General features: G+C 41.6%; 2 protein-coding genes across 2 annotated transcripts in view; both read left to right on the forward strand.

The window, feature by feature from the left end:
- Nucleotides 1-356: 356 nt before the first annotated feature.
- Nucleotides 357-3626, forward strand: eomesb (eomesodermin homolog b; the record flags this gene model as incomplete). The annotated part of the gene is made up of 6 exons (XM_083918834.1): nt 357-877; nt 1058-1212; nt 1474-1595; nt 2083-2241; nt 2537-2598; nt 2840-3626. The coding sequence occupies 6 exons, from the start codon at nt 357-359 to the stop codon at nt 3624-3626; spliced, it is 1806 nt and encodes a 601-aa protein (XP_083774960.1).
- A 1316-nt stretch (nt 3627-4942) lies between these two features.
- LOC310950364 (ankyrin repeat and IBR domain-containing protein 1-like) overlaps nt 4943-12951 on the forward strand; it is a 35798-nt gene continuing 27789 nt past the window's right edge. The window contains exons 1-5 of the mRNA XM_083918112.1: nt 4943-5072; nt 7759-8043; nt 8930-9230; nt 10094-10276; nt 11011-11128. Of these exons, the coding sequence (XP_083774238.1) occupies nt 7856-8043; nt 8930-9230; nt 10094-10276; nt 11011-11128 (790 nt within the window). The 5' untranslated portion in view covers nt 4943-5072; nt 7759-7855. The remainder of the gene's footprint in view (nt 5073-7758; nt 8044-8929; nt 9231-10093; nt 10277-11010; nt 11129-12951) is intronic.

Below are 12951 nucleotides of genomic sequence, written 5' to 3' on the forward strand. Positions count from 1 at the left end.
CAAAGTCACTGCTTTTTAAAAGCCGACAATGTAATTCAACAGTTCAAGTTTCGATTGACTCCACGGCCACACCCGATAACGCCCACGGAGAGCGGCTTTACTCTGCGGAGGCCTACGCGCAAATTACCAGGCACTTTAAGGCCTTTCAAGTGATGGTGAAGCAGGTGGCCCACTGCAGATACAGGCTGTAGCACGGTTTGCTCTCAACCATAATCTCTTTCTGTCTCCATAATTCAGACCTCACTGGATGCTGAAGTTTTCCCCAGAAGACGCCTGACTGTTTTAGTGATTCCCGAGCAGGAGAACTGGGATCAAATATAGTACTCGACCTGTGTACCAAAAAAAGAAAAGCCGTCATGCTCGGCAATGAAGGGGAGAGCAGCACCTTCTCGTCGAAGGAAGCAGCGGATGACAGGCGCAAGTCTCCGGCTGGGGATGGGGACGACCCAACTGCTGGCAGCAGGTACACAGAGCACGGGATGGGTGCTGACCGGTACTACGTCCCTCCCACAGTTTCTAAACAAAGCCCAGAAACACCGAACCCCTGCTCTTTTATCCCGTATACCCCCGGCGGGACGGTTTACACCGCGTCCAGCGCTGGCAGGTACCCCTCATCTCTTCACTTGAGCTCCGTGTTGCCTCCAGCCGGGTTTTCCCCCTCCACCGCCGGCCGCAGTCACTTCAGCCCGGCGTACCAGCTCGGGCAGAGTCCCGGCTGTATCTACCCGCCCTACACTAGCTCAGGGTCGGCTCTCAGCAACCTTACTCTACCCGCTTCCGGCCCGGGGATAAGGGCCCAGGTGTACCTCTGCAACCGGCCGCTGTGGCTCAAGTTCCACCGGCACCAGACCGAGATGATCATCACCAAGCAGGGCAGGTGAGCTGGAAGGAAAAGAGGATAAAAGGGATCTCACTTTGCCGTGACACAATTATTGATTTTCATGGGGGGAAGTTAATTTGAAAAAAATCACATTTTTATTGTCCTTTAATTTAAAAAAAAAGCTCGTTTATATTCCAAAAACCGTCTGTTGTTTATGTATTTGTTTTATGTTTGCAGACGGATGTTCCCGTTCCTCAGTTTCAACATAGCTGGTCTCAACCTGACAGCGCACTATAACGTGTTCGTGGAGGTGGTGCTGGCGGATCCAAACCACTGGAGGTTTCAAGGGGGCAAGTGGGTCACCTGCGGGAAGGCGGACAACAGCAGCCAAGGTAGGCTACTGAAAAGAAGGTCGATATTTGACATTTTTAACATTTTCATTTTGTTCGATGTTGTCCTGACGCTGACGTTGGTTTTGAGTTTTAAAACGAAAGACTAACCCTCGATTTAAAAAATGCAAAATAGTAGGCCTAGATGTTAATAAAATAACAACGAAACAAGGCGTAAGCTTTTTATTTTAATTGAAGAGCCTAAATGATCTAGCATATTGGCTATTCGAGTTTAATATTGGAAAATGTATTTCTCTATTTCAGGGAACAAAGTCTACATCCATCCAGAGTCTCCAAACACAGGAGCCCATTGGATGAGGCAAGAAATCTCTTTCAGCAAACTGAAACTCACGAACAACAAAGGAACCAGTCACAATACCTCACAGGTATATGCCAAAAAAATAACCAGCCTTCATCTAAACTAACACCTTTATGTTATCTGTATAATAGTGTTGTTGTTAAATATGTTGTTTGCTGGAGTTTGAAACAAAAACAATTTATACTTTAACAAAGTATTTCTGATTAGGATTTAACCCCCACCAAAGATTTACATAAATGGTATTAAAATGTCAACATATTCTAGTTGCTTTGAAATACCATCATGTATTTTTGATATACTACGGTAAAGTGTCTACCCTGATAGACAAAGTATGATAGACGGAATTAACGCGCACCGTTACATTTTACGTAAATCACTAGCACGATTAAGGCCTAATTCTTTATTAAAAACATTAAAAACATGTTTTACTCATGTTTGAAATGAAATTTTTTGTGCGACATTAGGCCAAACCACATGTAGAAAGATGGCATTTCCAAATCAGTTAATGCTTGCTTTGAAAAGTTATTTTGTTTTTTTACCATGTTTATAAGCAGATGATTGTCCTGCAATCGCTGCATAAGTACCAGCCCAGGCTGCACATCGTGGAGGTGACGGAGGATGGGGTGGAGGACATCAGCAGTGACGTTAAGACCCAGAGCTTCACCTTTCCGGAGAACCAGTTCATAGCTGTGACTGCCTACCAGAACACTGATGTAAGCATGAAGCATTCCTCTCTGCTTCTCTTCTGTCACTATGTGTGTTTTTGTTAGAGCCATAGACTGGTATTATTATATACTCTATTGCCAAAGTAGCCCTGCCTTAATACTATAAATTGTATCTTGTTTTGATCCACTTCTAAATTGAAACTCATTCACTGGACATGAAAAGCACTTTCTGATGTTAATCATCATAGTTTGACATGCATGTTGTATGGTGATTCTTTAAATGTGTTGTCTTTTATCGTCACATCAATTTTAAGCTTGTTTTTTCCATTTTGCTTTGTTTTAGATTACACAGCTCAAAATTGATCACAACCCTTTTGCCAAAGGATTCAGAGATAATTATGATTCGTGAGTATTTTAGTTCATTGCCATTCATTTAAATATTACATTTTTATAACAGTACATCAAGTAATAGGCTTGTGTTATGTGTTATTGCCTCAACTAGTGTCTTTTTTATGTACACAGCTTAACATCTGTTGTTTTATATGCGCGTGCTGACTCATTTTGAAAGATGTTTCACACCATGATTTTTTTCACCCAGACACTGCCCTTCCTTGACCTCAAGTTCATACGTGCATGTATTTTCCAGGATGTACACAGCTCAAGAGAATGACCGCCTCACACCTTCTCCGACTGATTCTCCCCGTGCCCACCAGATTGTCCCCGGGGCCCGTTATACCATGCAGCCCCTCTTTCAGGACCAATTTGTCAACAACATTCCCCCAAATCGCTTCTATAACAGTGAGAGAGCCGTGCCACAGACTAACAGCCTCCTCTCACCTCAGACAGAAGACAGCGCTTCACAGAGGTGGTTTGTCACCTCTATGCAGCAAGGGGGAAACGGCACTAGCACCAGCAACAAGTTAGATCTGACACCGTATGAGGGGGAATACTCAAGCTCCTTGCTTCCTTATGGTATCAAATCCCTTTCCATGCAAACATCCCATGCTCTCAGCTACTATCCAGACTCTCCCTTCACCACCATGTCTGCAGGGTGGGGGTCCAGAGCAGCATACCAGAGAAAAGTTACTCCAAGCCTGCCTTGGTCTCCCAGGCCAAGTCCCACCACTGTTTTCCCAGAGGACTCAAACAAAGTTAAACCACAGATAGAAGAGGAGGTGAATGGCAATGGAAGCCTGATCTCCTCCTGGACAGAGACACAGTCATCATCTCTGTCCTTAGACAATGCTGAGTCTTATTCCACGGCCTGCAAACGAAGGCGTTTATCTCTAAATGGTCCCAGCGCAGAGGACTCACCCTCTGGCATCAAGTGTGAGGACTTGGCCTCTGCTGCCAACAACAGTAGCTCCTATAGCAAAGAAGTCCCGTCATCCAAAGGCATGGCTGCTTATTATTCCTTTTACACACACCCTTGAATGGTTTGTCTCTGAAATTGTTTGTGTCTCACTTTTGTTGTTCTTCAGCTGCCACCATGAATAAAACATATTCTTTTGCTTTTTTTCTTATGTGCACACCCACAATTTGTCTTGGTGGTGATAAATGTGGCTATAATATGTATTTCCTTTTGTGGTGACACAGGAAATATCAAGGACACATTCAAATAATGAAATCAAAAGACAAGGGGCGTGTGAGTATACAATAAGCTTCAGCATCCTGAAATGTTGGAAGATACAATTTTCCGCACCCCATTTATGTAAGTGTATTTGAAGTCTCTAAAGTGCCAAAGCATTTGTTCAAGTTGCTCCATTTTTTCAACAGTGTTCTGTATTGTGTATACAGATTATTTATTGAAGGCCTGTTAATATGAAATAAGTGCACTCATAAATGTGACGATAATACACTGTATATACCTTCATTGCAATGTTCAGAATTTTGATAATAAAATGTGTTCTAACAAATATCTGAGTAGTTATTTCATGTTTCTGGTTAAAAACAGCATACTTTTATATGAGCTGATACAGCCTAAGCATTTGTTTGATATATGAATGTACCATTTAAAGGGTGGGATAACTCAAAATGTAATGTCTGATGCTTTTATACATTTGAATTGGTTCACTGTACATAAGAACCACCTCATGTAGGAGTGTGACGTTTGCTTTTTCTTCAGGTCATATTATGAGTCGACAGTTCAAGGGTTAATAAGTTCAACTTCATGTCCGTCTAAAAGCACGATTTGTTTCCATGGACTCTGTCGCACTCTAGTGGCATTTTATTGTACTCACAGCTACCAAATCAACTCTCAACAGGAGCCTGTTGAGTAGAGATGGACAATGAGTGCATCTGACATACAGTAACATTTAATTATACAGTATTTTCATACACTCATGGTTAGACCACAATAATCCGCAGCTGGAAGGTGGAGAGTTTGATTTCTTCCACTTTTTAGATTTTATTTTGAGGAATCCCATGTATTTTCATTCCATGGGGACCTGTAGATTTGGCACACGTTCAATAGGACAGGCTTATGCTGTATGCCCGTTATTGCATCTAAACAGGGACATCAGTTGTCTTCCAAAAGAACAAACAAACAAACAAAAATGCACTTGATTGGTTATTTGAAGTTATCAGCACATCATATTTAAAAGTTATCATGTTCAATTGAATTAATAGCGTCAGTGTGTATATTTCATCAGACTTTGAGAAAAAAAGAGACCATTACTCTTCCGCCTGTTTTGGGGTTTGTACTGAAACCTGGCAACCCGTCCAGCAGCAGCGTCAGAGTTGACAGGAACAACATCACTGCTCTGTGAACACATTGCTTATGGCTTGCCTCACAAAGAAGAAAAGCGTATGTTTATTGCGCTAGTGAGTGACAGTTAATTCACAATATCAGGTCCACAACAGCGAGATGTACCGCCTGTGTAAGTCTGAATACTTGTTACTTATTGTTTACTGTGAGTTAGTCAACTGTGTTAGCTAAGTTGGCTAGCAGCGCTGTTAGCTCGCTAGCTCATCCGCTAGCGTATCACTGACGTTAGCCAACGCAGAAACTGGCGTCATGATGTTTTAATGCATTTGAATAACACCCAGCTAGCGAAAAATATTGTTTATTGTGATTAACAAACGGTACGCTTAACAAACGGTATGGTTTGCAGCTAACGTCATCTAAGGTCAGTCGGCTGGTGAATGTTTTAATGAAGAAGAAATGTAACAAAGCGTCATCACGGACTGTTCATGAACACAACACGAAAATGGTAAACACCACACAACACGGGGACAGGCCTGCATGAAGGAGTTAAGTGACAAGTGGCAAGCTACGCACAAGAAGCGTAACATTTGTATGTTCTTTACTGCTACTGTTAGCTATTGTTAGATGTTGGTTGGCGCTGGAAGGGAGTGTCGTTAACAACTGTCAAACATGTTAATTCGTTTTACATTTAGAGAACAGGGACGTTATGTGTTGCCATCTATGAGGTTATATAACTGTGTTCAAAGATCATGTGTTTACAAGTGCTCACCAAGGTGGGACATTTTCTGCTTGCCCTCTGCCTGTGTTGGTTATGAGGGCATCTGCCCTCACATGCCACGAGCTTTGACACAGATCTAGTCATGCAAGGCAAGTTCACTTGTGCCACCTGGGTTCAGTATGTTTAAGTGATTTGTTAATTTGCTAACCTTTTAGTAGTGTGTGTAAATGAATCTGTCATTTGATAGCTTGGGTCATATTGCAAGGATGGCTGGAGAAGATAATGTCCTATCCTAATAATGGCAATTGATTAACACATTTAAAAACTATATATAGTATTTAGTTGTTTAGGTTGGCTGCATAAAAAACAAATGTTCAATCATACATGTACTGACTTATTGTAAGTTTGTTACAGAAAGTAAGGAGGAGTCGAAGTCCAACCCCACTCTGGCCCACACTCACACTCTCCCTAAAAGTTGAAACAGGACAATGGGGAATTATGTCTGTTTTAACCTAAAGGGGTATCTGTTTTTGTACTTAAACTACATACTCAGGTGCCAGTTTATTCTGTACACTTAGCTAAATCTAATGCAGTACTTTAATGAAGGTTAGAATGTTCACTTTTTTTAAGCAAATTTAAAAAAAGTTGTTGATTAGACTTTATATTAACTTTGAAGGGTGTAGTTTGTGGTGCTGCTGAACTAGAAACACAGTATAACTCAATACAATTTAACAGCACAACAAACTACACTACTCTAAAACAGATTCGACAAAAACTGTTGAATTAAACTGACTTAGTTTGAGCCATGTGTAAATAATAAATTGTAAACGGAGTGTACTCTGGACCTATTGCTCTGGTAGCATTAAATAACTAAAGTCACCATAGGACCAGGTTTGGACATTAACTTTTTTGCTCACCTACCACTGTATCAGCCACTCATCGATTGTATATGTATGTGGACAGATTTTGTCAACGTGACAGTGTTGCAGCTGTGTAAGATACAGACAGGAAACTTTACAGGTGTGTAGTTGAGATCAAATGGAGTTCAAAAGTTCAAAGATGGGTGTGCTCCGAGCCACGGCGGCTGAACTAGGGGGGTTGGAAGTAGGGAAGGGGCCACTTAACCTGCCCCCCTCACTTTTCTCCTCTTGCCTGATTTGGCTACAGTGTCTCAACCATGTGAGGTGCATTCACAAAACTTAATAGGTGTGTAGTTTAGATCAAAATTGACAAGCGTTCACACACACACACACACGCACACACACACACAAACACAAACACACAAACACACACACACAGTCACTTAGGTAGTTTGAGCTGATAATGTAGAGAGAGTCAAGCTCACCCACAGGCATGACTGTTTGCACAAGCTGCGGAAAATAAACAATTGTCCTGCAAATAGAATGTCAGAACTCGCTTACCACTTCCTTTGCTATTGTTGCTAACCTATTGAGAGTTGGGCATATGGTGTGTGTATAGCTAAACAGTTTTCAGGAAGCACCCCCCCCCCCGCTATTGCATACCTAAGATGCTTACACCAAGGAATTATTGTGTAGAAGGATTTGCTTAATGGTGAGAATTCAGTGTGAATTCATTCTAGTACCACGAAGTAGAATATATTGTGCTGCTGAAGGAGACTATGTGTTCTGTTGATTTGTGCTGTAGCTCACCAAAAATACATGAAAGCATCACATTGCCCAAAGAGTCATGACCATATGGTGCTCAGGGGGAAGTGAAATGCTGACTCGCTGCATGTTCTTTAGTTGAGGATATCTTGCTTCACAGAGACTCCTGGCCTCAGTAGGATGGGCAGCCATTGGCACAGACAGGCGGAAGCTCCTGGTGATGCCAGAGGAAGTCTTGTCCTTCTCTCTGTGTGAGCTTTGTTGGCCCTATGTTTAGTTATTCAAAACAAGGAATAAAAAGAGAAACACATGGAGGGGGTTTACAGTGCTGTGTTGGTGCTGACACAGGGGCTTGTGGCAGAGCAGCCTGAGCAACATTGGAGATACAACTCTCGTCCTTGTGATTCAGAGGCAGTGGAAGAGATTAATATGCACATCTTTAGTTAACAAGGCTCCTGTTGGACACGGACACAGCCATAAAGGAATTAAACTCCTGCTTTTCTTCTTTTCTTCAGGACATTCAGTATGCTTGCCTATTGGACTTGAACAGGTTGAAGACGAGTAAAAAGGCTGCTGTGTCAGTCAGATCTTGAACCTACGGCAGGGAAAGAGATGGGGAACACGGCGACGAAGTTCCGTAAGGCTCTCATCAGTGGGGATGAGGTGCTGGCCTGCCAACTGTATGAGAGCAACCCGCAGTTCAAGGAAGCTCTGGATCCCAACTCTACATATGGAGAGTCCTACCAGCACAACACTCCACTGCATTATGCTGCCCGGCATGCCATGACACGCCTACTCAGGTCAGTATACGGTCCAGATAAAATCAAACAAGCAAGCAAGCAAACAAACACACAGACAAACTGAACAGAGTTGCATATGTCTGGCTGCTGTCAGTGGATATCTATGGGTTGATAGATGTGGGATTAATTTGTTGTCCTCGAGGCTGCTGTTTATTAATTACTTATTACTTATCATTATTCATATTTCTTATGGGGCGCCCATACAGATATGAAGTGTCCTTTGAGCACTCCTTATTTTTTAGAACTCTGTTGCTCAGCTGGTCCCATCTATTACTGTTTTGCTGCATCGTAGGAGACCATTTTTCATGGTTTGTCTCTATACGTCTCTGTCCCATCTGTCTCTCCACATAACCATCTGTTAGCAGCTCTCAGGAATGCAACATGCTGGGATACAATAGGATGGGGCACCAAGAGCTTCCCATCCCATAAGCTACTAACCTTGTATATATTTGCCTCCTCATACCCTATCGATTCTTTGCTAATAAAAAAAAACAACACTTTTTTTTTCTTTTAAATGTCATTAGGTAGCGGCAATGTCAAGTGGAAGCAAAATATATGACTAGTTAGATGGCTGAATAGATATTTTATTCTGATAATTCCACATGAAGCACCAAAATTCTGACTCAAACTAATTAACTTACTTGGATAATACTTTACCTGAGGCCAGAAGATAAAGTGGTTTTCATTTTAATTACTATGTTGCAAAAACATGCTATAGGCTTGCAAAAACAAAACATTGTAAACCCTAGCAGTTTCTTTGTTGACCAAAACTGAAATAAACAGGGAACTAAAATGTGTTGCATTGCTACAGAAATTTACATACAAAGCCATTTCTGGGCCAATGAGCAAAAGTTTGAGATCAACTGTCTCTGTCGTGTTCTTTTAGGCCTTTTCTCCTAAGCAAAGATGGGAATCCTAACAAGCGTAATGTGCACAATGAGACATCTCTGCACCTTCTCTGCATGGGGCCCCAGATCCTGACCTCAGAGGGGGCACTGCAACCCCGAATCTCACGGCCATATGAAGACAAACAGCGTCGAGCGGAATGTCTACAAATCATCCTGGCATGGACCGGAGCAAAGCTGGATCATGGAGAGTATGAGAGCGCTGATATCAATGCCACTGACAACAAGAAAAACACCTGCCTGCACTATGCTGCTGCCTCAGGCATGAAGACTTGTGTTGAGGTGAGACCCCAAAGTCCTGTGGACATTTTTTTTAGTATGGGCTAATGTAAAATATTCTTAAGAATGACATTTTAAGTATAGGTCAAATGCTCAATAGATGGAAACAGAAGAGCCTCACTAAAATAGAAAGCAATTTGAGTGAAAGGAAGATAAAAGGGGCCAGAGTAATCCTGATGTGAACAGAACTTATTCAATTTCTTCCCTTTTGTCCTATGAATATTTGTAGAAAAGTGACTGATGTGTGGTGTTGTGGTCACATCCACATGTGAGTTTTGGGAAGATGTCTTCATTAATCCCTGGGGGCAGGAGGCATCACATGCAAAAGTCACATATGAATGTTGTCTCTCGATATGTGCCTTTGTAAAGACATGTTCAGTTTAAACCAGTTCAAAACTAAACTCAGTTAACAATTTGAACCATGTGAAAAAACAAATGTAAGAGTTGGAATGCAGGCAGGTCTGGTGTGATAGAAAGAAAGAAACATTTGTAGAACGTTGGAAAATTTAGCACAAAGGCACAGTGGGAAAGAATACTTAGACAAGTTTTGAAAGCTGAAATCTCATTAATTCTGGGCAAAACAAGTCATTATGTTTTCTTAAAGTGGCTCAGCCATTGCCACTGTAAAAAAACACTTAAGAAAAAAAAGTCAGGATTACATTTTAGATCAAAATAATTGGCATTAGCATTTTTGCCATTACTGTGCAGCTTTTCCCTTAACCGCTACGACAGAGTTACTGGTACTCCACTGTTTTTGTGATTTAAGGTGTTTCAAATGACATAAGCCAGTGAACCTTAGTATCTCTTCGTATAATGTGAGCCTCATTATTCAAAGACAAATTTCACTCTTGTTTTCAATTGCTCAGTTCCTGGTGCAGAGAGAAGCAGACTTGTTTGCGGAGAACGAAGACCGTGAGACTCCATGTGACTGTGCAGAGAAGCAGCACCACAAGGAGTTGGCCCTGTGCCTGGAGTCGCAGATGGTCTTCTCTCTTGCCCCTGAGGCAGAGGGCATAGAGGCAGAGTACGCAGCCCTTGACCGAAGAGAGGTACAGAATAACATATCACGAGTTAGAGGATATACAGCTTTCAGTTTGTCCCCCTCAACTGGTGTCATGTACAACAATTCCAGTACCAAGCTATATATAAGCCCAACCAAACAGTTGAAAAATCGAATGATAGGTAACAGTTTTTGTCCATTTAATTGCTATTTCAGATACATCTACTTTGAGAAAGCTACCCTAGATACCCTAACCTAGCCAAACCCACCCAGAGTTGCAAGAACTGAAAGTTATTCAGTCATAGGGTTTATCTGTGGCTTCCTCTTGGAACCAGCACTGTTTGTCTATTGTTCAGTGTTTTCCAATTTTGCTAGCCAGCCACCCACCTCAAATTGCAGATTCTTTGGTTAGACACAACACACGTAAAATAGTCACACAAAACAGTCTGCCATAAGGCATGTGATTGCTATCACCATAACTCTGTTAGTTCAGTGGGCCTGGCTTAGTCATGCATCAGCATTTGTCTATATTTGATTTGCTTTTAATACTTCTTCTCCCCCCATTTGGACAATATTTCTTTCTCCCCACCCCTCCCCTAATTCCCACCCCATCATACCCTCTGTTAACTCCCTGTGCTCTTCCGTTACTATTCTCTGCCAACCTGCCTTCTTTTTTCCTCCTCGCCTTCCTTGATTCTCTCCTCTCTTCTTCCCCTCTTGTCATTATCCTCCTTTCTTTCTCTCTTGTCTGTGTCCTTTCCTCCCCCATGCACTCCTCTACAGCTGTATGAGGGCCTGCAGCCTCAGGATCTACGGAGGCTGAAGGACATGCTGATAGTGGAGACAGCTGACATGCTGCAGGCCCCTCTCTTCACTGCAGAGGCATTGCTACGTGCCCATGGTACTATTAACCTCACACACACATACACACGCAGACTATCTGCTATTCCTTGAAACAGTTGGCACTAATGGCGACAAGGAAGCCTTGTGGTTAAAACAAATATCTGCAACATTCCAGTTTTGATTCTGGCCAGGGACCATCTTTAGGTGTTGTAATATTTTCTCAGTCTCTCTATGTTTCCTGTGTGCATATACACTGACACTACTATCTAATAAAGGCAAAAAAATATACTGAATGTTAAAATTCATGACGATAAACAAATATCGCTTTTTCAATTGAACTGTTTTTTCACTTTGTACCTCGTTTCCCCAAAGAGCTTACACTTGTTAAGCAAACCATTTTTTGCTATTTGCTTGTAATTTAAAGAAAACAATTGTTGGTAAATGTGTCTTATACTTTATTTGTTCTGGGATTACAGAGGCTCTGTCTCATATAAACTCATAATGCTTCACTGCATAGATTCCCTTGCAGTGAAAGGGGCCATTTGTGAACATGCTTTAATTGCTATTGTAGTGGGCTTGTCCTTTCCACCATATATGTGAGGAAAAAACACTGGTACATTCAAAAATGAGTGTACTTAACACACTTGGCATTTACTGTAAAGAACATTTTCCACAACAGAGACGCAGGCTTTTCATATAATAATAAAACGGTCTTTTTCTTCCATTCTTATTAGAAACAATAGTGTGCAGTGGAATGCTGCTCGCTGCAAGACAAGTATACTTGTGGGCATTACTTGTTAACTAATATTAAGTAGATGCTAAATAGGTAGCCAAAATTCGATCCATCACAAATAAGTAATGTTGTAATTGAGGTTGTTGAGTAAAAGGGTGTTAGTCAGACTTAAAGACTGGATAGACAAAAGTATTGGAAACCTTTTAATCAAAGGTGAGTGAATTTATTTTGGTTTCCAACAGACATCAGTAATTTTCCCTGAATTACTTCACTGATGCTTTTTTAACTTAGTCTTAGTCTATCACAATAGTGATAACGAAATGATGTGAGAATCCACACTGATGAAGGATAAAGTTCTGTTAACAGTGGTGACAAGCAAGTGCTGCACACTCCAGCACTTTATTCAGTTCTCCCAATTCAAGTTCAGCTTACTGAGACACACATGCTATCACTGAGGGAGAGCAATCAAATGCAGATTCACCTCTGATCTGTGCACATTTGTCAGGCCACAAATGAGACAAGAATTAGCTAGCTAGTGCATCCTACCACTCCTTTGCCTCACTCCCTGTGGCTAAGGGACTAGTTCGCTGGGAAGAGAGTGTGCGGCAGCTTTAGGGACACACCTTCAGTTAGTGGCTGTTGCAGATTAAACAGTTTGTCACAATATGCTGATGTCCAGCATTCACAGAATTCTGGTATTCTGGTATGTTTTGATAGTTTGTTGGAAAATCCAGAGAGTTCTGTGAATGTGCACTTGATTGCTCTTCCTCAGTGACTTGAGTGACCTAATGTGTGTCTCAGTAATCTGTTAGTTCCTGAAAAAAATTAAAAGACTAAAACTGAAAAGTTCCAGACAAATACATTCAATTGTTATTCAAGGTGCATTTCTAGTCTACTTCCCTCGTGTGCACCAGATGCGAAAATGAATAAATATATATATAATTATTTTTTTCCCCCAGCTGATCTGGTCCGATCAAATGATGAAGTACTGAAGTGAACTAAAATGTAGCTGCACTTCGGCTCAATAAAGGTTTGGGACAAAAGAGGGGGGGGGGGAAAGCACTCTTCACTCATTGGTCAGATGTTCCTGGGGAGGTGCAATGAGTTAGATCCTGAACTGCTCTCTGATTGGTCAGGATTGCCGCGCT

This window comes from Echiichthys vipera, assembly GCF_963691815.1.
Source record: "Echiichthys vipera genome assembly, chromosome: 8".
In the NCBI taxonomy this organism is placed as follows: Eukaryota; Metazoa; Chordata; class Actinopteri; order Perciformes; family Trachinidae; genus Echiichthys; species Echiichthys vipera.